At 35.8% G+C, this 25,842-nt stretch overlaps 1 protein-coding gene across 1 annotated transcript in view; it reads left to right on the top strand.

Annotated features, from left to right (window-relative positions):
• Window positions 1-25,842, top strand: part of ARHGAP24 (Rho GTPase activating protein 24) — a 537,203-nt gene that overhangs the window by 95,084 nt on the left and 416,277 nt on the right. The window contains exon 2 of the mRNA XM_019025813.4: window positions 1,049-1,248. Coding sequence (XP_018881358.1) covers window positions 1,069-1,248 — 180 coding nt within the window. The 5' untranslated portion in view covers window positions 1,049-1,068. The remainder of the gene's footprint in view (window positions 1-1,048; window positions 1,249-25,842) is intronic.

Raw genomic sequence — 25,842 nt, forward strand, 5'->3', positions numbered from 1 at the left:
TCCCTGGCTCCCCCAGAATGTCCACCTTCTCTGTTCTTACTGGGGCAGTTTTAGCATCTCACCTGTTGGTTAATATTTTTCCAATGAAGAACTCATTTTCTTGCTTATGTATAGGTAGTATGGCCTTATACTCCTTCACACATAACCTTAAAATATTCCTCATCATGTCATGGACTGGTGCACACCACACCCTCCTGAAGCTTGAGAATGGCTGTAGGAGAAAGGAAAAAACTATAGAAAAAGCTAGCAAAAGCAGGTGTTTTGTTTTTGTTTGTTTGTTTTCTTTTAAACTTTTTCAGCTGTACGAATCCCTGATCAGCCAAAGAAATTGGTGAGGGAATAGTCTGGGAAACAGAGGGTAGAAACATCTTGAGATATGTTCACCTATGTAAGACAAATGTCTTCCATTAAGATTTTCTGAATAGTCTCTTGAAATGGGGACACACGTCAGGCTAGCTCTTGCTCAGGTAAACCTAGGCCTGCAGGGGCCTGTCCTAGGCTGTGCCCAACAGACACAGAGGCCATAATCTTGAGAGTTATGTTTTAGTTTGTTTATAGAAATTCCTTCTTCACACATTGCCTCTAGAACTTTCTCATTTTTCAGTTCTACTTAGGTTATTTTTAGAAATTCCTTCTTCACACATTACCTCTAGAACTTACTTATTTTTCAGTTCTACTTAGGGACAAAGAGCACCACTCAGCTGCTGAATTCATTTAAGAAGGCAGGAAGGCACAACAAGCTCTCTCCACGTTTCCTCTGGGCATATTGTTACCAGGTCTGTGGTTTGTGTCTAGAAATTTGGCCAATGAGTTGAGGAACATTTTTCACCCCTTCTCCCACTCCCTTCCCCTTCCCCTTTCCTTCTCTTTACTTCCCTTGCTCTCTCTTTCTCTTTCTCTCTCTCTCTTTTTTTCTTTCTTCTTTCTTTCTTTCTTTCTCTTTCTTTCTTTCCTCTCTCTTTTTTTTTTCTGGAGAAGAGTGGTTTAAAAGGGAGTTGAATATAACAGAGCACCTCATTATTTTCCTTTCTTTTTGTTTGCTAACTAGGAAAGTCCGTCAGCTTGATAATGGAGGAGAACAATGACTCCACGGAGAACCCCCAACAAGGCCAAGGGCGGCAGAATGCCATCAAGTGTGGGTGGCTGAGGAAGCAAGGAGGCTTTGTCAAGACTTGGCATACTCGCTGGTTTGTGCTCAAGGGGGATCAGCTCCATTATTTCAAAGATGAAGATGAAACCAAGCCCTTGGTGAGTAGGAGAAAATGTAAAGCATTAAGGGCCTAAGAAAGCCAAGAAATAGAGGGATTTGCTAGAAACCGATTGGGACTGAGACCACCCAAAGCTCCCTGGTCTCCTTCAGTTCATTGTCATCTTTCACCCTTTTACCCATTGCTTGCTTTGAGTTGGAGATAATAAAATTGCTAATTGAGGCCAAGAGGCAAATTATACTTGTCTAATATTAATTTTAATATTTACTAAGCCAGAGGAGATGGTCTCAGTTCCTCTGGCAAACTTAGTTCATGAGAAAATTTTAATAGACATCTGCTAAAAGATATATCATAGCCAAAACATCTTTCTTTTTCTCAGGAGTAAATGGAAAGCACAGGTTTGAAGGAAGAACTGTAGGCACAACTTTCAGTAATTTATGAGACATTTTCAGTATCAATTCTCAGAGGTTTCCCTCCATACCTTAACTCACATAAAATATGGATGTGGTGCTAAACCAAATGACACTGATGCATTCAACCAGCATACGTAATGTACCAAGCCTTCTGTGAATAGTCTCTGTTGCTTTGTAGTTCCTTAGTGGTTCTTTATTTGCTTATTTACTTATTTTCTCAACTACAAGTCTCAAGACTGCAATGAGAGAGAAGAATAATCTTCATCTGCATTTCCATAGTTGCAACAGTTTTCTCAGATTCATCATGGCTTATCAGTTGATGAGAGGATATGCAAACCGAGGCATCACTTATGTGTGTGTTTTTCATCTACGTCTATAGGATACATACATGAGAGAAGAAACATTTTAGATTCGTTTATATAAACAACCCTAACAGTATGTTCTTGAGGCTATTTCCTCTTGTGTTAAAGAACTTAATTAGGAATTTGGACCAGGTCTCTGCTTTAGTATTTTAAATTCCTAAGGCATTATAATTTCATGATGTTCTCATACCTCTAATTGAACTCCCTAAAAATAGCAATAAAAATACATGCTACAAACCTTGGTCATTTTTTTGAAATTGCTACTACTTTTTAGGCATTTACCAAGGCTGGACATTAGGCTAAAAATTACATATATTATCTTATGAAATACTTAAAATAATCCTATGAGGTAGGTATTGTTAACCCTATTTATGCATGAACACCAAGGTTTATGTGTAATGCAGATTACCCAAAGTTAAACAAACAGTGGTTTAATAATTTTTCTCAAGTAAGTCTGAGTTCGTATTGCTTTAGCCCAAGACATTGTAAGTAAATTAAGAAGGTCCCATATTGGTATCATGACAGTTGTAGTACTTTCCATATCTGTTATTTCATTAGTCATTGCAAACCAGTGGGGAATATGGGGATTATTTTTATAGAGGAGGAAACTGTGGCTTAGAGATATGAAGTGATGTAATCAAGATCATAGGCAAATTAATGGAGTTTTTTTGTCTCCTATCTTACCCTCCACGGTTCTTTTCTAATTGCACCTTGTTTTATAATTATCTAATAATCAGATTAAGATATCATCTTGAATATAAAATTATTTTTACCAAACTCAGAGAAAGGAACCAGGTTAATGTGAAAAGACAGAATTTAGGGGGGTCCAATGTGGGGACTTCGTTATGGAGGAACACAGTGAATACTATCTGTGAAAAAATACATAGAGGGCCATATCCCAGGCAATATGATAATATCTTTTTTGAACAATTTAGGGCAGAGTTCCTCAAACTAGAATTCATGTGCACATTCTCTGACATTTGCACATTCTCAAATTTGAGAAACACGGACCACAGGCTTGGATCCACTGTATCTTCATGACTAGCAGCCACTCTAGTGGTTATATTGATTAAAAAATTGAAAAAATATATTTTAAAATGTAAAAAACTCCAGATTAATTCAAATGAAAATCTACCTCAAAATGAAAATTACATTAATTCATAGTATTTCCAAGATAAATAGTATTTTTACATTAGCATGTTACTAGTATTACTAGTATTTGTAGACTTACTATAACTAAAATTAACAAAATAGACTTGTATTGACCAAAAAGTACTAATTCTTTTACAAACCAAACATAGACCATCACCATCCCCCTAAAAATGTTTTTAAATTTTTCATTCTGTGTATTATTTGTTAAAGATTTGTGATTAATAAAGCAGTTAAAATGTAGGATAAATAACTTTATTCTTTTTTCTTTCTTTTTTTTTTTTTTGAGATGGAGTCTCACTCTGTAGCCCAGGCTGGAGTGCAGTGGTGTGATCTCGGCTCACTGCAACCTCCGCCTCCTGGGTTCAAGCGATTCTCCTGTCTCAGGACCCCAAGTAGCTGGGACTACATGAGTGTGCCACCACACCCGGCTAATTTTTTGTATTTTTAGTAGAGACGGGTTTCACCGTGTTGGCCATGCTGGTCTTGAACTCCTGACCTCAGATGATCCACCCGCCTCAGCCTCCCAAAGTGCTAGGATTACAGGCGTGAGTCACTGTGCCCAGCCTTGGGAGAAATAACTTTGAATTATCTTTTTTAACTAACTTTCATACAATTCAAGCACTGAGAATTTTAACATTGAACTTTTTAATGTTTTGCCCTGATGTTTAAACACACGCATACAAATTCAGATTAAGAACTGACAATTTCTGTATCAGAGGGAACTTTGTAATATACAAACATTCTATATTGTTCTATGAGTGGCCTAATTTCTTCCCTTAAAATAGACCAAGTGAGAGTAGATGCCTGGCACATGGTAACTGTTAATAGCATATTTTTGAATGAGTTAATGAGTCAGTGGAATGTGTCTAGAGCCATGCAGCAGCAGGGCCAGGACCAAGGCACCATGAGTGATACTATTCTCAACTCCCATCTATCAAAATCATGCTATTTAAAACAACAAAGTTTAAGCCACATTAAATAAGACCTGCAGTGATATATTGTAGAATATCTTTTAAAGAATCAGAACATCTAAATGGAGAATAATTGAGCACCTTGAAAAATGTTGAAAGTCGAAAAAAATTTGTCCTAAAACCTGTCATTTGGTATTTGTGTGTTTATGATTACATGTATGTGGTTGTGTGTGTATCTGTAACAGCCAAAAGGACGTTGTTAATAAGTGACAGACGAGGAGCTAGGAGTCACTTTCTTGCTTCTAGATCCAGTGCTCCTTCTGCTTCATCCTTGCCTTCTCATTAGTCCTCAACTTTTCTTTACCTTTGCTTTTAGTCAGAGGTATTTCTTGCTTTTTTCTTTTCACTTCAATGCTTCCAACGTAAGAATGTCCTTGGTCTTCATATATTTTGATGCGGTCTATTTCAATAATATGGAGAAAATATCATGAGTAAAATTTTAAAAATTCTTTCTTTTAAACATTCCTAACCAGCTGGAAAGATTCAATAATCTTAACTTGCTTTTTGTTTTTTTACTTTCTTAGAAGGCACTTCTAAAATGAGAGTATAAAACCCATGAAATTTGTGTCCTTCTTGTCCTTGGTTAAAGTTCTTAATTTATTATAGTAAATTTTCACTGAGTTGTTTTACTCAATAAAAAGAGTCAAATCAAACTCCATCATTATCCTTATTATGAAAAACTGCTCATCTGTTGAGGGAAAGCAAAATTATAATAATAACAGGCTACCCTGAAAATGCTGATGCTATGAGTACACAGGTACAGTTAGTGGCAAGGAGTGAGTGAGGACTGTCTAGAGGGCTTGGGAAGAGCTGCATAAGGCAAGAGGTGACCCTGACCTGGGATTTTGAAGGTAGATGTGAGTTTTCCAGGTAGATAAATTGGGGAAAGGAATTCAGAGCAGAGGAAAGACATGGAGTTGTAAAATATATATCTATAGATAGCTCCATATTGCAAGGGTGAATGTACGGCAAGAATGAAGTTAGAGAGAAACGGGGGGGCCCCAATGAAAAAGGGGTTCCTTAGTAGGCAGTGAGAAGCTATTTCCAGAGCATCTGTGATACTCAAACTACACAACTATGTTAATCTCAGAAAGGAATCATGACAGTTGTTTCCTAATACATTGAAAACCTAAGTTAATAAATATGAGTTTCTCAATTAGATTTTCCTTACGTCTCTGTCTTCAATTTTTATTGCTATGAGAACACACTATATCTGATTTAGTGCATTATGTACCTAAATATTTGAACTTACTATGAATGTTTCATGTTCTTATTCAACTTGCACCTTGCCTTCCAAATATTCAACAACCTGCCCAAATTTGAGAACTTAGAAAGTTTCAATGCCACTTTTCTTGTATTTTATTTTTGAGCAAAAGGCAAAGGTGCCTCAAGGCTCTCCGCTCTCTGCAGACAGTACCTGATTTGTAAACAATGACTTTCCAGCGCTTAGCCAACAATAACCTGAAAATATGAGAGGCTTATCTCATAATATAGCTATTTAATATTTAATATAAATCAAACTAAACATCCTCAGTATCCTGTAATTTTTTTAATAAAAAAAAGCAGCTTTAGTTCATCTAGGAGAAAACTGTCTCCAGAATCCATTGTCTACAAGTATTTGCACTTATACAGATTTTATCCAGAGCATATTTAAAAAAAACAAAGTTGATTTTGATTGTTTTTATAAAAACAAACAGGAAGGTGATGCATGCAGGCCATTTTTGAAAGTACATTAATACATCTATAATTCTTGTCACTCACAGGCCACTACTATAAACATTTTATAGTGCTGAATTTTTCCAGTTTTTTTAAGTAATATCTTTTCTATTTTATCTTACAAATTTCATTGTATTTACATGCAGAGGAAAAAGTGTAAAATCATACTGTACAGAAGAATCTATAAAAAAGAATCTTCCTCCTACACCGCACACCCCAAAGGACTTTGGATACCTATTAGAAAGGGTTTTAAAACACATTTGAACTGAATTCATGACAATATCTGTTCTGGCATGTTTCATCAATCATGACAAATGACCATGGCCTTGTCAATACAATAACATGGGGGGAGCAGCCAAGTCAGAGATGAAGTATGATTATAGTTATCTTAAAAATAAGGCAATTGTGCAGGTTTTGTTAAGTGAATCCAGTGATAAATTTTCCTAATGGTTTTTCAGGCCCACCTATTTTACTTCTATTATGTAGCATATTATTACTTAAATAAAAGCTAAGTCTCAAGCTTGGCCATACTAGATAAAGCCTCTGACATACCCCTGTGCTAGAATTTGACACAGCAGGGCATCGATTTTTAGAAGCCAGTCTGAAACTCCTGATAAAATGACTAAAATCTAAACAAGCACCAACCCAATTAATGTGGTCTAGACTTTCTACAACAGATATTGATCCAATTATGTGGGGAAGGTTTTTTCTGTGCATGATCAAGATGACACTATATTAGATCACAATGGATTTTCTTAACTTAGAGAACAAAGTGATTCTGAGTGAATTATAACCTAAGGGCTGACCTCTAAATGTGCAAGGATTGATTGCAGATTTAAGAGTAATCTCTAGGCTGGGCGCAGTGGCTCACGCCTGTAATCCCAGCACTTTGGGAGGCCGAGGCGGGTGGATCACGACGTCAGGAGATCGAGACTATCCTGGCTAACACGGTGAAACCCCGTCTCTACTAAAAATACAAAAACAAAATTAGCCGGGCGTGGTCGCGGGCGCCTGTAGTCCCAGCTACTCTGGAGGCTGAGGCAGGAAAATGGCGCGAACCCAGGAGGCGGAGCTTGCAGTGAGCAGAGATCGCGCCACTGCACTCCAGCCTGGGCGACAGAGCGAGACTCCATCTCAAAAAAAAAAAAAAAAAAAGTAAGTTCTAATTTTATATATTTAATGAAACTCGTGTGTTAATGAAATCTAGAAATCTCTAAGGCAATTGCTGTCCCGTTAACATTTATGAAGCCAAAGCCTCGATGAAGTATTTAAAATAATACTAGAAACCTTGAAACTTAGATATCATCCTCAAATCTAAAACTGACTTTCTGTGTAGCATCTGATTCTTTTGGTGTTTAAAACGACACTAAGATGGTACTGTGTGTCATCATAAATTCTTAGAAACTCTTAGCACTTTCCTAGAAATGATTATATAAAGTGAAAGTATTGTTCATATAAAATATTATTTTATTCCACTGTTATTTAAAATTTTATTGCTTTCCTCTACACAGCAATATAGGAATAACTTTTTTAAGAGTAAAGACATAGGCTTTAGAATAAAATTATTCGAATTGAATCTTAGCTCATATAGTTACTAATTCGGATACATTGGGCAAATGAGTTAGCTGGTCTAAGCTTCAATTTACTAATCTGTATAATGAGATTATGATAGTAAATAGTTCATAACATTATTTTGAGGATTAAATGAGATACTTTATGTATCTGATTTTGGAAAGCAATGATACATGGTAAGCATGAAATAAACATTAGTATTTTTATAAATTAATATGAGAAAAATAGAATTTATTGTTTAAGATATTAATACTACTCATTCATTTGATTTTTTAAGTGAACACATATTTATAGATTTCTAATGTACCTACAAGTATTATTCTAGATTCTAGGAAATATATATATTTATATTTATAATATATATCATAGGAAAAATATATATATATATAAAATAGATCCCTCAAAATAAAGATTTAGAAAGAAGCAGCTCAGGTGAAAGTCCAAAATTATTCTAGGTAAGTAAGGAAAGTTTGCTTCAAACAACTATTTAGAAACCTAGGCTGCCAGTGATTTTGCAATTTTAACTTTTGGCTTCCAAATTCACCATGGGAATATAAAATAGCGTATTGCCTAGAAGGATCAGATGGACCAGACATGGTAGTGGCCCTTGTCACTTCTGTTTACATTTTGTTAGTTAGATAGTACTGAGTCACATGAGCACATCTAACTGCAAAGGAGGCTGGACTTGGAGCCTAGATTGATCCTGGGAGCAGAGGAGCACGAGAGAGCAAACTGTCTGCTATACGTGACTAAAGTAATACCAAGCATTTGTGAAGAAGGAGTTAAATTCCAGTGGGTATTAGGCATAATTATAGTTATTATACAGTGTAATAAGTATTTTAATAAAGATAAAATAGGGAACCATTGGAAGTCATAGGAGGAGCCCCTACCACCACTTCAAGGTTCAGAGAGAGCTTCTCAAAGGAATAATTTAACCTGAGAATTGAAGGATGGTATCCGTAGCTGTGGTATTTATGGCAAAGAAAGGTGTAGGCCATGGCCCTTAGAAATTGTTAATGGTCAAGTATTCCCATACCTAAGAAAGAGGACAAGAAGAGAGAGAGATTTGGAGAAGAAAGCAGAGGCAAGTTTGTTAAGAGTCCAGAAAGCAGTGGTAAATATCTTAGATTTTATCTTGGGACCTTACATTTTCCCTGCCTTTATATGCCCATTTTTCTTGGTTTATTAGACTTAAAGCTAAACAGTTAAAACAGAACTCATTCTATGTACAGTTCACTGTGAAGGAATCCAAAATGCCTGCCTATCTGAAAAGGCATTCCGTGGCAGTCCTGCAACTCCTATAATTGACTATTTTATATTATTATCTAGTCCCTGGAAAAATTATGAAAAGCAACTATGCTATAGATAAATACTTGACCTGCCATCATTCCATTAGCGTGTAAGTAGGAATTACAGGAATGCTCCCCAGGTTGCTTTTGACTGTAGGAGGAAGAGCTAAGAAAATCTGTCGCTGCTGGAGAGGGCACCTGAGATGGAAAAGCACAGAGGATATCTTGCACAAAAAGAGATTGATGGGCAGAGGGATCACAGCATGTGAGACCATTTTCACGCTCATAATTTTCTCTAGAATTGATTTGTCTGGTATAGGCACTTCCCTGGGAGGCAGTTGAGTCCACTTGTGTTTTTGTGCAGTTTCTAGAATCAGTCTGCCTGGGTTCAGTCTAGACTCACTACTAGCTATAGGGCTTGGCTAAGTTCATAAAATTCATTATTCTCATCTGTAAAATATACATCATAAAATAGCTATCTCAGAATAGTTGTTAACAATACATGAAATAATGTTTCTAGAATGCTTACACAGTACCTGGCCATATATAAAGCAGTTAATAAATATTAGCTATTGATGTTACTATCATCATCATCATCATTTGTACCATCTTTGTCCATCAGGATACATTAACACAGCAGTTTAGAAGTTAAGATCTATAATATATACTTTATTAATTGTATAATGAAGGGAATAATAGATGATCAGCCCATGTAAGATTTACAGGGAGATGCTTTTCGTTGGTCATGCTAACTTCAGAGCAGAAAATAACTTGTTTTCACTTGTCACCTATGCTGTCAAACATTGAACTTATCACATGGAAAGATTTCAGAACAATACTCTCCTTTGTAGTATGCCTTTTCTCTTTGTTTACATTACTTTTTTGGGCTCCTTCAGAGTTTATCAAAATGGTTATGATGACAGCCAAGGAGACTTGAAGAATTCTCTTTGCAAAACCGGCTACCCAGAGACAGCACTGGTTTTCTGGTTTCTCAGCACCAATTGAAGGGAGAACTATTGGAGTTGAATCCCTTGAGTTCTATTCTCACATCTACTCTTATTAACTGAAGGCTTTTGTATTTGTGATGCAATTCAATATATGGAACCAGGTAGTCCATATTCAGACTATCTCATGTGCACAAACTCAGGAAAATTTCCATTATACCAACTAGAGGAGAAGAAACTTTAGGGGAAAAAACAAATGAGTAAAAATATAATTTGAATATTTACATTTTTGTTGTTTATAAGCAATGTGTTTTAAAAGCCTATTTTTTTGCCCTTGATATATTAAATATTTCATAGCCATTTGTTACTTGTTCTCTTTTAGGTTTTTTTTTTTTTTTTTGGCTATTCAATTTTCGTGTCTTCTCTTCTTTAGCTTTATCTTGCCTAAATCCAGCTGCTTCTCGTTTTTTAGAGCTATCACCATATGTTCATTCGTTTGGTGACTATTTATCAATTATAAACTATGAAATTACAATTTTAGAGTGTTTTGATCACTTTTTATGTACAAGGAAGCAATCCAGATACAAAAATTATTGTTCTCACTTTCTGAAATTTGGCTTTTTTCTTTTAGCATAATATTTTCCAGGTTCATTCATGTTGTAACATGCTATCAGTACTTTGTTTCTTGTTTTGTTGAAAAATATTCCATTGTATTAATATAACACTTTTTAAAATCCATTTGTCGGTTGATGGACATATGGGTTGTTTACACTTTTTGGTTATTATAAATAATGCTGCTCTGAATATTCATTTACAAGTGTTTTTGTAGCCATATGTTTTCATTTCTCTTGAGCATACACCTAGGAGTGGAGTGACTGTGTCATATGGTAACTGTATGTTTAACCTTTTGAGGAACTATGCCGATCATTTTTATTCAATTTCAATCTAATTTAAAACTCAAGCCTCATACTTGGTTTAAATCTCATCTGCGTCCCTCCACACCCTGTGTATGTGTTTGTGTGTGTGTTGTAGGGGGAGGGTGGTGGAGAGAGAGAGAGAGAGACCTAGGCAGAGAAACCGTGAGCTGGATAATCTTTCCTTGTCTTTGAAGTCTCTGTTACTGAGAACTGGTGAGGAGAACAGGTGAGCAAAGACAAATGACTCTCTGCCTAAGAGCCCATTGCTGTTGGGGACTACATGTCCATATTGGTTGTTTCTGCCTTTCTGGCTAATTTGTGGCTGTTGATGACCATCTCGACTTCCCAGGTGCCTGATGTTAAATATGACAAAAATAACCTATCTTGTCCTTTTTCTTCACCTTTCAGCTCTCAGTATTGGCAGTACACCCCACAGCTTCTTGCTAAAGTCCTATCACCTGGGGACCCACTTTTCATTATTTCACATGAACTCACTAGAAATCCATACATGGTGGCCATGACAGATATGGTGTTGCAGGCCCCTCCACATGGCCCCAAAATTTTCTTTGCTCTATGAACTTTTTCCAGTTCTTTTGTCTATTACTCAAGGGTAAGTGCAAAGCAGCCTCAGCACGTGACAGACTGAGGCATGAACTCCCAGTCTCTCCAGTTGCCAGTGACTGCTGGAGTTTTATCTTCCTTGACTCAAGGGAGTTATGGACTCTCCTTTCAGATGTTTTGCCTGTAGCAGGAAGGGGAGGACAGATAGTGGTTCTGGCCGCAGTGATCCTATCTGACTGGGTTTGGTTCTATTCTGTTGTTCTGTTGTCTCGTAGAAGAGTAAGGCACTTAGTACCTCTTCATTTTAGCTTTTAGATTCCAGCAACCTGTCAGAGACAATAGAATAATTCGTATTTAACATCTCATTACAAAAACCTATGTTATACTCTTATATTTTTGAAACTACAGCTTATAAATCAAATGTACATACTTTTTATTCTCCCAGATAAGTGGAACTAATATTTTCTCATCAAATAATTTTTCCACAATTGTAAAAATCCTTCCTGTTTCTGATTTCTTATGATTATTAACTTGAAATAATATTCTATACTGCTTATGAACTAGGTACCTTGCCATATACACAAATATGATTTTAATATTTTAAAATATTAAAGTACTAAAATATAGCATAGTAAGCATTACATATATTTTAACTTATGATAAATTATTTCTCTTCTGACTTATTGTTTATGTTCATATCACGTAATTAGAAAAGATTAATAGAATCAATTCTATTTATTAGCAGAATCCTTAACTCATCTTTGTGAACCTGAATTTCTACTTAAACATGTTTTTCTAGATATGGGATTACAGATGCTTAAATAATATGTAATTCTTCACTCATGTTTAGAAATAAAATAGTACAGATAAACTTGTTCTACTTTGTGGCCAATCCTGAGAAAATTTAAGATAAAGAATTGAATCTATGGATAAGAGCTCACTGACGTAGACATGAGTTGTAAATGCTGTAGTACTGGCCTTGCTTGAAGGATGCACTGATTATTTGAATAAACCAACGTAGCTCTAACTTAACTGTGTTTTTTAACATCCATAACCTTCTCCAGGGAAGGCAGAAAACATTAGCAGTAAGATTCTAATACAATTTTTGAACAGTTTTTCAGTGCTAAATTTCTGTGTCTATTTTGAAACTTTTCCTAGTTTTTTAAAATTCTAGTATTTAATAGTTACATTTTCTCTAGATTTTAAAGGAGATTTTCTACCTGTCAATTTTTGTTTTATACATAAATAAAATACATGTGGTGGTAAATAAGCCAAAGGAACTTTTGGGTTACGGACTTTATTCTTCTATTAATGAGTTACGTTACCTTGTATTAGCCCCTTCTTTCTGTACTTCCTCTATCAAATGAAGAGAAGAAGCTGATGGCTTCAGAGTTGTTATTTAATCCCAGGTTTCTAGAAGTTTTGTGTAGCCCCACAAAAGTTCCTGCTTTTTAAAAATTAAGTTATCATAATTCTTTCAATGAGCTAATACTTTGTTTCCCAAGTCATTGAATTTGCCTATGAAATTTGCATTGCAATATCCAAAGATATTTTGGAAATGAGACACTCAATCTTTAGAGTATCCTACGGGAAAATGAGCAGTAATTCCATTTTCAACCTATGAGAAGATTTGTAAATATTCTGTTTTCTATCTTAGCCTGAATTTTGAATATTGAAGTAAAAATCTTGAAGCCAGTTTTAGTCATTACCACAAATAATGACACTATGGCTTATCTAAAATACATTTTCAAAAATGCCTCTTTAAAGAATCATCATTTTACATGCAATTTTGATAAATATAGTGTTTATTTAAGATGTTGTCTCTGTTTTTGACTCTTTAAACTGCTTGAGAATATTTTAAAGATATGGACAATCAGACTGCCCCCTTTGAAGCCCTTTCCATCCAAAATTATGAGATGCAAAACTCATGAGATAGAAAACTTGGCTGGATTTTTAAAACATTAGACTGTAGTTTACTGCTTGAAATTGTATGATTAATTCATTTTTCAATGAATTATGTTTACAAAGATATGCCTACAGAGACTGTAACACTCTTTATGTCAATATCCAAAAAGTATACAATGGGGTTGATTTAAATGTCAGATACTTTAATCGTTCAACTCTTACTATTACACAACCTAGTATTACCGGGGGAAAAAAACCTGCAAAAACATTTATGGATCTCAGGTAATGGTCTGAATTGAAAAGTTTCAACATATTTTTCACTAAGCTATTTCAAATTATATAATTTGATTTTATCTTAGAAGTAATAATTTAAGAAGCAATATTTGTTGTCTTTCCAAGTTTATGTGTCTCTGATTATTTTATGTGGCTGGTCGGAAACTGCACTTTTGTTTCTGACCTGTTGTTTCCTTTAATATTCTGGATTGAGAAACAGGAGTTGTGCGGTGCTTCCCCGGGGACTTACATTATGTTGCATTCCACACAGTTGATACTCTTCTAGCTTTCCTGTTTTGATGTCTGTCAAAAAATTTGAAAATTTCTGATTTTTTCTTGTAAAATGCATTAGCAATATTACTGAGCTCAGAAATTAAAATAACAAGTTTTCTTGTCTAGTGTAACTAACTCAAACTATTCCTCAGTTTCAAATATTTTCTTAGGTGACAATTAAAGATGGTTTAGCTAATAAAAATTAAAGATGTATTTTAATAAGTAATCCTTCACTCTATTGTGGCTTTCCAGGAAGATGAAAAAGGGTAAATGTTTATTATGAACTGTTATGTCTTATGTGTTCAGTACTCTACTTATATTATTATTCTATTAAGTCTCACAACACTTTATTCATTAGATGTTTTTTAATAGATCAAGAGACAGAACTTCAGAAGGGTTAAAAAATCTATATCCTTTAAAGACTTAAACATTAGACCTAAAACCATAAAAACCCTAGAAGAAAACCTAGGCATTACTATTCAGGACATAGGCATGGGCAAGGACTTCATGTCTAAAACACCTAAAGCAATGGCAACAAAAGCCAAAATTGACAAATGGGATCTAATTAAACTAAAGAGCTTCTGCACAGCAAAAGAAACTACCATCAGAGTGAACAGGCATCCTACAAAATGGGAGAAAATTTTCACAACCTACTCATCTGACAAAGGGCTAATATCCAGAATCTACAATGAACTCAAACAAATTTACAAGAAAAAAACAAACAACCCCATCAAAAAGTGGGTGAAGGACGTGAATAGACACTTCTCAAAAGAAGACATTTATGCAGGCAAAAAACACATGAAAAAATGCTCACCATCACTGGCCATCAGAGAAATGCAGATCAAAACCACAATGAGATACCATCTCACACCAGTTAGAATGGCAATCATTAGAAAGTCAGCAAACAACAGGTGCTGGAGAGGATGTGCAGAAATAGGCACACTTTTACACTGTTGGTGGGGCTGTAAACTAGTTCAACCATTGTGGAAGTCAGTGTGGCGATTCCTCAGGGATCTAGAACTAGAAATACCATTTGACCCAGCCATCCCATTACTGGGTATATACCCAAAGGACTATAAATCATGCTGCTATAAAGACACATGCACACGTATGTTTATTGCAGCACTATTCACAATAGCGAAGACTTGGAACCAACCCAAATGTCCAACAATGATAGACTGAATTAAGAAATGTGGCACATATACACCATGGAATACTATGCAGCCACAAAAAATGATGAGTTCATTTCCTTTGTAGGGATATGGATGAAATTGGAAATCATCATTCTCAGTAAACTATCACAAGGACAAAAAACCAAACACCGCATGTTCTCACTCATAGGTGCAAATTGAACAATGAGAACACATGGACACAGGAAGGGGAACATCCCACTCTGAGGACTGTTGTGGGGTGGGGGGAGGGGGGAGGGATAGCATTAGGAGATATACCTAATGCTAAATGACGAGTTAATGGGTGCAGCACACCAGCATGACACATGTATACATATCTAACCTGCACATTGTGCACATGTACCCTAAAACTTAAAGTATAATAATAATAAAAGAAAAAAATCTATATCCCAAGGCTAGCAATTGGCAAAACCAGGCATACAGTGAAAAATATAGGTATAAAAATAAGTCCAGGAAGGAAAAAAATAAATATTCTGTAGATATGGGCAGGATCCAAACTAGTGCCAAAAGGTGTTTTTACTACATTTATTTATCAGGGAGAAAAAAGAAGGAATTTCATACCTACTTTAATAAATAAGAATACAGCTTGTCATATCCCTGCTGAAGAACCCTATCCTCTTTGAAATCATGACAATTTAGAGGCATCCTGGGGGTTCCAGTAATTATGTTAATAACTCTTAAGTTTTGCTTAGAGGTCCTAGGAGAAGGCATATTGGCCTTCTGTAGACCATGCTTGGTTGTTTACTAAGAATACTCAAAGAGTGTGTATGCAAGATGAATGGTAGAGCTTGCTAAAACCCATCTACTTATATCTAATCCTCATTTTTTTTGCAATAATTCATGAAATAACCTCTTTTAGCTCTATGGGCATTTGCAGGTGGTTCCCACTTTTAGTTGTTTCACATTACATCACTCTGATCCATCAATGCCATGCAATATAAACCTGAGTTTTGTTTCTACCTGCCTTTATAAACTCATACAATGAAAAAGATTTGTTAACAAAAGCAGATGTATTCCTTCTGTTTTTGACACAAGACAAAAGTGATTCAGAGCAGTAGCTGATGATTGTGACTAAATTATGGTACATAAAATGGAAATGGCTAATTAGCAAATGTGCCATGGACTGTCTTCTTGGGCATAGGACAGAGAACTGAGAAGAGTGTGGCTATCAAGCCTGCCTCTGGCACTCACCACTCACTTTTGTGGAATCCTGTTGAATCCACCTCTGGTGTTTTAAGTCCTAGAGAGAAACCTGGAGGAATCTGTGGGAGAGGTACTCTTCTTAACTCTATTTCCATTTAAGCGTTATAACAAAATGGCTATGGGACTTGAACACCTATTGATGTGATGATGTTGAAGAATAGATTTTGGACATTTCTGTCGAAGAATAAAATAATTTTTATAATTTCATGGAATTGAGTAGATGGAAGATGTTCGTTCTTGCTTTCATTTTCCTTATTCCATCTCCAAGGAAAGGAAAGTCTGCTTTTGTAAGTTAGGCTTCAGAGCTTTTTCACTAGTCACTGTTTTACTGGTGGCTTACAGTAATGTATTAAAAGTCCAGTCTGGAGCATGCTGAGACATTAGTCTCTTTTTCCTACCTTTGGTTCCCCAGGGACTACTATCCAGAAGGGAAAAGTGCCAATTATCTCTTTATCCTTTGCATCTAGTTGGTTCATGGTCACGTGTATAAAATACTTGGTCCAGATCTCTCATTGGAGCAACAATTTCTGACTCCTGGAATCCCTCTAATTTTCTAGTCCTTTTTTGTATATCAGCATCTCCCTTGATTTTTAACTATTTTTCTCCATTCTCTCTCTCAGAAAATGATTGCAGGAGCATTTGCCCCACTCTGGGAAGGTCAAGTGGATGCCTCTTGTTATCGCTCTTTCTTTTCTTCCCCCATCTCTTTCTTGTTCTTGCTCATATTCTTTTAGCCAATTGCTATGGTGAGGCATTACATCCCAGTGGAGTGGTAAGAATGGAGACTTGGATTTGGGATTTGGGTAGAAATAGAGTAAGTAAGATTCTGTGATTCAAGACCACATACACTTAGCATGCATAGGGAAAAGGAATCTTTGTTCATACTTTCTTACCAGAGATCTATGAAGCAGCTTTGGCCCAAAGCCTGCATCAATAATAAAGTGTTTGGGAGCTTGTTTTACTACCCGTGAATACAGTTTCATGGTGACATGTGATTGGTTGAATAAGAGACTCAGATATTCAATCATAATACTATTTTGGTGGTATGCTAATCCCTATATTTCAAACAGAATGAAGCTTGAATATCTACGATGTTACATCTATCATTTGATATAAAAGGAAGCTGAGAGTCAGAGAAGATTATAATTTGTATAAGGGATTCTCAGGCTTAATAAAGTTGAGAATTGGACCGGGCGTGGTGGCTCACACCTGTAATCCCAGCACTTTGGAAGGCTGAGGCGGGTGAATCACAAGGTCAGGAATTGGAGACCAGCCTGGCCAATATGGTGAAACCCTGTCTCTACTAAAAATACAAAAATTAGCCAGGCATGGTGGCACGTTCCTGTAGTCCCAGCTACTTGAGAGGCTGAGGCAGGAGAATCGCTTGAACCTGGGAGGTGGATGTTGCGGTGAACCGAGATTCCTCCACTGCACTCCAGCCTGGGCAACAGAGCAAGACTCCCTCTCAAAAATAAATAAATAAATAAAAAATAATAAAGTTGAGAATTGCTTAATTCACATAATACCTTAAAATTGCTTATATTTTTAGCAGAGTTTCAAAGCCAGGTCTTCTGCTATAAGCACTGAAACTAAAGAATAGGCCACAACCCAATATGTGTTCTCTTTTCTCAAAATGGTAGATTGATGAATTCTCTATTGGAATTTTAAAAAGTACTCATAGAAACTTCTATAAGTATCTATGTTACTTTTATGTAGTCAAACAGTGCCTTGTGTTATTAATAGTCATGTTTAGTTTGTCTTTCTAATCACATTGACCCCAAGTGGTATTCCTTAATTGACCCAACAGAACAGAGGTAAATTAATACAGAGAAATATTACATTCTTATAAAGAGAAGGCCGAATGATGTCGCCATTACAGTACTGTCTGAACAAAAGTTCCCCAGTAGTTAGAATAGAGATAAATTGTGGCTTCAGTTGCCCCTGTGCTATAATAGTTAGTAGTTACTTCATGTTGTGTGTGATCATCCTTTTAAAAGAAAAAAGCATCATCTAGCCGATCACATGAATGTTGATTTTAACATGTAATGATGTTTAAATTTTATTAGTATTTTAGTTTGTTCAGTATAGGCTTGTGAATTTGGGTGGGGGGCTTATGTTGATATATTATTTTATTACCATAAAAATATTTAACTTGACTTTTACAGCCAGTGAGTTTTTTTCTTTAGAAGTATACACTTTAGTCAAATTGACAAATAGTGATCTAATCATGCCGTGTTTTAATAAATGAAGTAAGTGCACTTCCATTAATCCCTCGGACTTGATAGACTAGGACTCTTGGCTTCCTTTCTTCTTCATTCCTTCCATCCTTCTTTCCTTCTGCATTTATTCATGAATAGATTTATGCATGTGATATATCCCAGGTATGCTTGATCTAAAACAAGTCACTGCTCTTGTGAAGCTCGATTATGATGGGGGAGACAGCCATTTAACAAGTAAGGAAAGTAACCTACTATGAGGAAAATAGAGAACTAGACAGACAATACTGGTGCAGTGGTGGTCGTGATAGTAGGGCCTATTTAGATAGAAAGGAAGGGAAAGTCACATTTAAATTGAGATCTAAAGAAGAAAGAAGACTGTCATGCAAAGAGAAGGAAGGAAGGATATGCTGGGCTGAGGGGATAACATGCAGAGGGAAAACAGGCCTGTGGGCTGGTAACCTCATCACCAAGGGATTTCTCAGTCATCCCTGCCTTTATCTTGAACACACTGTCAGCCTCACCAAGAGGCAGAGTTGCTTTTCTTGATCAGCCAGTCACTAAATGCTATGCATGCACGTGATTGGGTTCTTCACAGAAGCCTGCTGTTGCTTTTTAATTGTTGATGTTTTGTGCTTGCTAAATGCTTCTTGCTGCCTTTTAATGTAACAGTTTTCATTTGTTGTTTTAAGAGAAAATAAAAGCATGTTTCATGCCTTTCTGCCCTTCCATGATTCCCTTCTTCATTATCTGCCCAGCCTGGAGGATGGGGGTGGAAATTAGTGGCTTTCTCATCTGAATTCTGAGTCCTGTAAATATCTGTTTGAGAGCACTTTTCATGTAAGATTGCTATTAGCTCGCCTGTCTTATTGTGACCCCTTGAGTCCAGGGACCCTCTCATATAGCACATTGTGTGCACACAGTATGCACTCAATTAATGTCTATTGACTGAAAAAGTACCATAAATTCATTTTGGACGTGGGCATCTGATTCTTTAAAGTGTAATGATGATAAGAAATTCATTACAGAGAAGTATATATTATTGACTTCTACTTTTGTTTCTGAGATAGTTTTAAATAAGTAATTGTTTAAAATAAACAAAATTTTTATTTGATTTCTAAGATTTCAACAATTTTAGTATTTTATTATCAATACAAAGTTTCTAACATGCATAGGAAGAGTATGAAGACAGTTATTGTTGAAGACTTTGTACCCTGAATACTAAACCACTCTTTCTGCTCCATGAAGTTTCTAATTTAATGTTGAACTGACTTGAAATGGAGAAGTATAAAAAGTTGGCTCCTCTCTAAAGGCCATCAGATAATATTCTCAGAGGTAAATCACCTGCAAGGTGAAACTTGTAGGTGAAGACAACTTTGTAAAATAAATTGCATTGGGCCTCAGAGATGTGGGCATATAATGAATAGAGATTCTGTAAACTTCACCACCTCCTTATAGTTTTGCAGAGTGAAGCTTCTGTGGGTATTTGCATGTAGGTGAATTATGTCTGAAAACAAACAGGATTGTGATCTGGCCAATGTCAGAGTCCTAGCAGTGGATTTTAGTCCTAACTCTGCCACCTAAAGCCTGGCCAGTTAATGACTCTGGATCCTCATTTTCTCATCTTAAACCAATAGAAGATTGCATTGGGTTGACATCTAATGTTTCTTTTAGCTTGAAATTTTGATAGTTCTTGAAATGTATATTTTATTCATATGTCATTCATTCTTTTAGCCTTTTAACACACATATACAAAACAAAAACAAACAAAGAACACAACATGCCAGAGGATAGGAGATGGTAGGACTGATTGACTTGACTAGGGACAGGAATTTTTATTTGTTACAATTAATATTTGAGTAAGTTCTTTTTCTCATGTAATCATGGTAGTGACCATTTTGGGACCATGCCTGAAAACTTACTAGGTAATGAGTCTGGTTCCTGTTAATATCTTCTACATCTCCGGCCAGAGATATATTTTCGTTTCCTTCACTTCCCAATATCAAGCTATCCTTTGGGTCCTTTCTTTTGAGACTAATAATTCCTCTTGGGATATAGCTAGAGAGATCTCTTTGGCTGTAGCATCTGCCATTAGGTCAAAATACTTTGATAAACATGTGCAGTACATAATAATCCTATATGTTAAAGAATTCTTTCAAAATAGATTCAAGAGTTTAAAAATAAAATATGGATTTTTTATTTTACAAAATAATTCCTTCTTAATTATAAGTCTGGAAGTTGGATCTGATATTTTTCAAAGCCATTGCTGCACACTGCAAATTTTCATACCATCCACATTTTTGTTTGACTAATTACTACGATGTGCATTTTGCATGTTAATTTAGATTATCCCTCTTTTAGAAGAAAAGGAAATTGTTCTTAAAGTAATACTTAATGTGTAATCACAAGACAGTGAATTCGTAACACAAAGATGCTAATGTTTAGCAAATGATTGTTTAATGTAAATGAAATGTTAATTTGTTTGGAATGAGAAAACTAACTTTCTTTCTTTCTGCCTGCCTGCCTGCCTTCCTTCCTTCCTTCCTTCCTCCCACCTCCCTCCATCCCTCCCGCCCTTTCTTCCTTCCTTCTTTCCTTCCCTTCCCTTCCTTTCCTTTTTTTCTCCCTTTCTTCTTTCCTCCTTTTTATTTTTTATTTTATTTTATTTTATTTTATTTTATTTTATTTTATGAGATGGAGTCTCACTCTGTTGCCCAGGCTGGAGTGCAGTGGTGAGATCTCGGCTCATTGCAACCTTTGCCTCCTGGGTTCAAGCGATTCTCCTGCTCCAGCATCCTGAGTAGTTGGGACTACAGGTGCATGCCACCACGCCCAGTTAATTTTTGTATTTTTAGTAGAGACGGGGTTTCACCGTGTTGGCCAGGCTGGTCTTGAACTCCTGACCTCAGGTGATCCACCTGCCTTGGCCTCCCAAAGTGCTGGGATTGCAGGTGTGAGCCACCACGCCTGGCCCTTTCCTTCTTTTTCTAATTAAAATAAACACTCATTGAGTACTTTCTGTCTGCCATGGTTTTCCTCCAAAAGAACATACTTTATAGTAAAACTAATTTTACTACTGAAAACTCCCTAAAACTTTCATCAAAATTATTATTGTACTTTTAAGTAGACTGAAATATCTGTTTATTTAAAATTTAACATAAGGATCTTCACTTTTTAAAGAAATTTGTCATGACTTTTAAAAATATGTACAGGAAAAAAATAAAGAGTAGTCAAATATAAATGAAAACCATCAGTCTTAGTTTTCATATTTGCAAAATGAAAGGCTGTACAAAAATTATTTATAATGCCTTTCCCATGCAGCACTAACCTGTAAAATCTGCTGGGTTTTTTTTTTTTTTTTTTTTTTTTTGAGATGGAGTTTTGCTCTTGTAGCCCAGGCTGGTGTGCAATGGCACAATTTCAACTCACTGCAACCTCTGCCTCCCGGATTCAAGCAATTCTTCTGCCTCAGGCACCTGAGTATCTGGGACTACAGGCATGGCGCCACCATGCCTGGCTAATTATTATATTTTTAGTAGAAATGGGGCTTCGCCGCATTGGCCAGGCTGCTCTGGAACTCTTGACCTCAGGTGATCCACACAACTCAGCCTCCCAAAGTGCTGGGATTACAGGCGTGAGCCACCGTGCCCGACTAGATCTGCCTTTTTAACAGATTTTCTTTCATGGTTGGGGGATTGGTAATCACATATCTACCAATGCTCACCTGCTTTCTACTTTTATCAGAAGCACACATTTCCATCACATTTAGTTTGGAATTAGGGAGTGAGTCTGGGAAACAAGAATAGCAAAGTGTAATACTGTGGTGCTCAACTCTAATGTCAATATACTCTTGTGTCAGACTTAGTCATTAGTTACAAGTCACAGTCATTAGTTACAAGTCACAAGCCATTAGTCACAAGTCACATAAATTCACAAGTCATTAGTTAAAGTATTAGCTTGAGAAAGATTTACTTTTTATAAATTGCAGCGGCTGAAGATTATCCCTGTAATACTCACGTGCACTCTGACATTTTCTTCATTGCAAGGGAAAAGGAGGGAAGTGGATTTAGAGTTCTGGGAAGTGAGGGTAAGTCAAAACTATGTCAAAGGATTCTTGTGAGGATTAAATGAGCTGCTGTGTATGAAGCACTTAGCATGGTACCTGGCATACAGAAAATATGATGTAAATGTTTGTTAATAGTATTACCATACCACAGCCAACCAACCACACTCCCCACACCAGCACAATAACAAATTTTTGTTATTGTTAGCATACTACCAATTATGTGTATCATGGCAGAAGGGAAAGCAATTTTGAAAACCTCTGGCTCTATAATCTGACCCGTGACCTTGGGCTGGATTTGTCAGATGTGACTCCCACCGTTCCTTCCCTCTTAAAGCAGACTTGCCTATTTTGTCCTAGCACTCCTTCCCCACTGGCCTGACAAAGAACTTTTTTTTTTCTAACTTTTAATTTTTGTGGGTGCATAGTAGAAATATAGATTTATAGGGTACATGAGCTATTTTGATACAAGTATACAAGATGAATGCTTCTCTGATGATCAATGATGTTGAGCACCTTTTCATATAACTGTTTGCCATTTGTATGTCTTCTTTTTGGAAATGCCTATTCAGATTTTTTGCCCGCATTTTAATTGGATTATTAGATTTTTCTCTATTGAGTTATTTGAGCTCCTTATATATTCTGGTTTAATAATTCTGGTGTAATAATTACATCAGCTTAAATGGTGTATCCATAACCTCAACATTTATCCTGTCTTTGTGTTACAAACAATCTAATTATACTCTTTTAGTTATTTAAAAATTTACAGTTAAATTATTATTGACTATAGTCACCTCTTGTCTTATCAAATACTATGCCTTATTCATTCTATCTGACTATATTTTTGGACACATTAACCATCTCCACTTCCCTGACCCCACTATCCTCCCCAGTCTCTAGTAACCAGTCATTCTACTGTCTTATCTCCATGAGTTCAATTGTTTTAATTTTTAACTCCCACATATAAGAGAGAATATGCAAGAAAAGTTTATCTTTCTGTTCCTGGCTTATTTCACGTAACATAATGAACTCCAGTTCCATCCATTTTGTTCCAAATGAAAGGATGTCATTCTTTTTAAAGGCTGAATAGTACTCCATTGCATACCACATTTTCTTTATCTATTCAACTGTTGATGGGCACTTAGGTTCCTTCCAATTCTTGGCTATTGTGAACAGTGCAATAAACATGGGGGGTGCAGATATCTCTTTGTATACCTAGCAATGGGATTAACGGATCATATGGTAGCTTTATTTTTAGTTTTTTAGGAACCTCCAAACTGTTCTCCATAGTGGTTGTACTAATTTACATTCCCACCAATGACATATGAGGGTTCCTTTTTCTCCACATTCTCATCACCATTTGTTATTGCCTGTCTTTTGGATAAAAGCCATTTTAACTGGTGAGATGATATCTCATTGTAGTTTTGATTTGTACTTCTCTGATGATCAATGATGTTGAGCACCTTTTCATATAACTGTTTGCCATTTGTATGTCTTCTTTTGGGAAATGCCTATTCAGATATTTTTTGTCTGCATTTTAATTGGATTATTAGATTTTTCTCTATTGAGTTATTTGAGCTGCTTATATATTCTGGTTATTAACCCCTTGTCAGATAAGTGGTTTGCAAATATTTTCCCCCATTCTGTGGGTTGTCTCTTCACTTTGTTGATTGTGTCCTTTGCTGTGCAGAAGCCTTTTAACTTGATGTGACCCCATTTGTCCATTGCTGTTTTGGTTGCCTATCCTTGTGGGATACTACTCAAGAATTATTTGCCCAGTCCAATGTCCTGGAGAGTTTCCCCAATACTTCTTTTAGTAGTTTCATAGTTTGAAGTCTTAGACTTAAATCCTAATCCATTTTTATTTGATTTGTATATGGTGAGATATGGGGGTCCAGTTTCATTATTTTGCATATGAATATCCAATTTTCCCAGAATGATTTATTGAAGAGACTGTCCTTTCCCCAATGTATGTTCTCAACACCTTTGTCAAAAATGAGCTCACTGTTGATGTGTGGATTTGTTTATGGGTTCTTTATTCTGTTACACTGGTCTATATATCTGCTTTTATGCCAGTACTATGCTCTTTTAGTTAAAATAGTTTTGTGGTATAATTTGAAGTCAGGTTATGTGATTCTTCCAGTTTTGTTCTTTGTGCTCAGAATAGCTTTGGCTATTCTGGGTCTTTTGTGATTCTGTATAAATTTGGGGATTTTTTTTTCTATTTCTGTGAAGAATGTCATCGGTATTTTTATAGGGATTGCATTGAATCTGTAGATTGCTTTGGGTAGTACGGACATTTTAGCGATTTTGATTCTTCCATTCTGTGAATATGGGATCTTTCCTTTTTTTAATATCCTCTTTCATTTCTTTCAGCAGTATTTTATAGTTTTTATTGTAGAAATCTTTCACTTTTTTGCTTAAGTTAATTCATAGGTATTTTATTTTATTTATAACTATTGTAAATAGGCTTAATTTCTTGATTTCTTTTTCTGATTTTTCACTATTGGCATAAAGAAACAGTACTGATTTTTGTTTGTTGATTTTGTATCCTGCACCTTTACTGAATTTGTTTATTAGTTCTAATAGTTTTTTGGTGGAGTCTTTGTTTCTCCAAACATAAGAGCATATCATCTATAAACAAGGATAATTTGACTTCTTCCTTTCCAATTTGGTCGCCCCTTATTTCTTTCTCTTGTCTGATCGCTGTAACTAGGACTTCCAGAACTTTGAAATCCTTCACAACATAGCATTCTGTTTGACTGCAAAAACTTGGTCAAAGTTAGAAGGAGAGATGATACCTATCTGCCATCACAATATTATATTCAAAAGCCATTGAATTGCCTTCTAATTAGTATTAAAAAAAGGGAATCTTACTTTCTGTCCATCTCTTTTGAATCAAGGAATAAAAACACTAAGAGTGCCTCAGAAAGCAATAGTGACTTATCCTTTCTATAGTATGTGGCACAAGGAGTCTTTTGTAGCCCCATAAAAAATCACCTACATTATTTTGCTAGTTCATTCACCAATGTCTTTAAATTTAAAAACAAAGATAACTAAAATATTGTTTAAAATTTATCTAACTACATATGAGGTGAAAAAGAGACTAGACAAAACTCAATTTTTTCTTCAATGTTTCTGCATGTAGGGAAGTAATGTAGTCTATTTAGAAAAATGAATTTAAGTAAAGCGACTCAACCAACAAACATTGCAATCCTATTCACTTTCTCCTCTTTTTTTTTAACAGTCTTGCTCTCTTCCCTTCATCATATTGCTATTCTACATCCATGCTTATCCCAGCCTACTTTCCCTTTTCTCCCAGGCTTGGATAAATAATGTAACCTATGAATTGAACAGACTTTTCACAATGTGAGAACTTCCCTCCAATCCAATAACTGAGTATACGTTGAACTAATAAACAAAACATGGTAAGAGAACAACCTCTTTCTCAGGTTGATGGAACACATCAGGCATTGGAAAGTTCCTTTCCATGCAGAGACCCAGTAGAAGTTCCCGTCGGAAATGAGTATCTCTTGGCAGACCAAGGGTACATTCTGTTTGTTTTGCGCTCAGTTCATTTTGTTCCTAGAAAGTGATAACATAAAGCACTCAAC

This window comes from Gorilla gorilla, chromosome 3, assembly GCF_029281585.2.
Source record: "Gorilla gorilla gorilla isolate KB3781 chromosome 3, NHGRI_mGorGor1-v2.1_pri, whole genome shotgun sequence".
In the NCBI taxonomy this organism is placed as follows: Eukaryota; Metazoa; Chordata; class Mammalia; order Primates; family Hominidae; genus Gorilla; species Gorilla gorilla.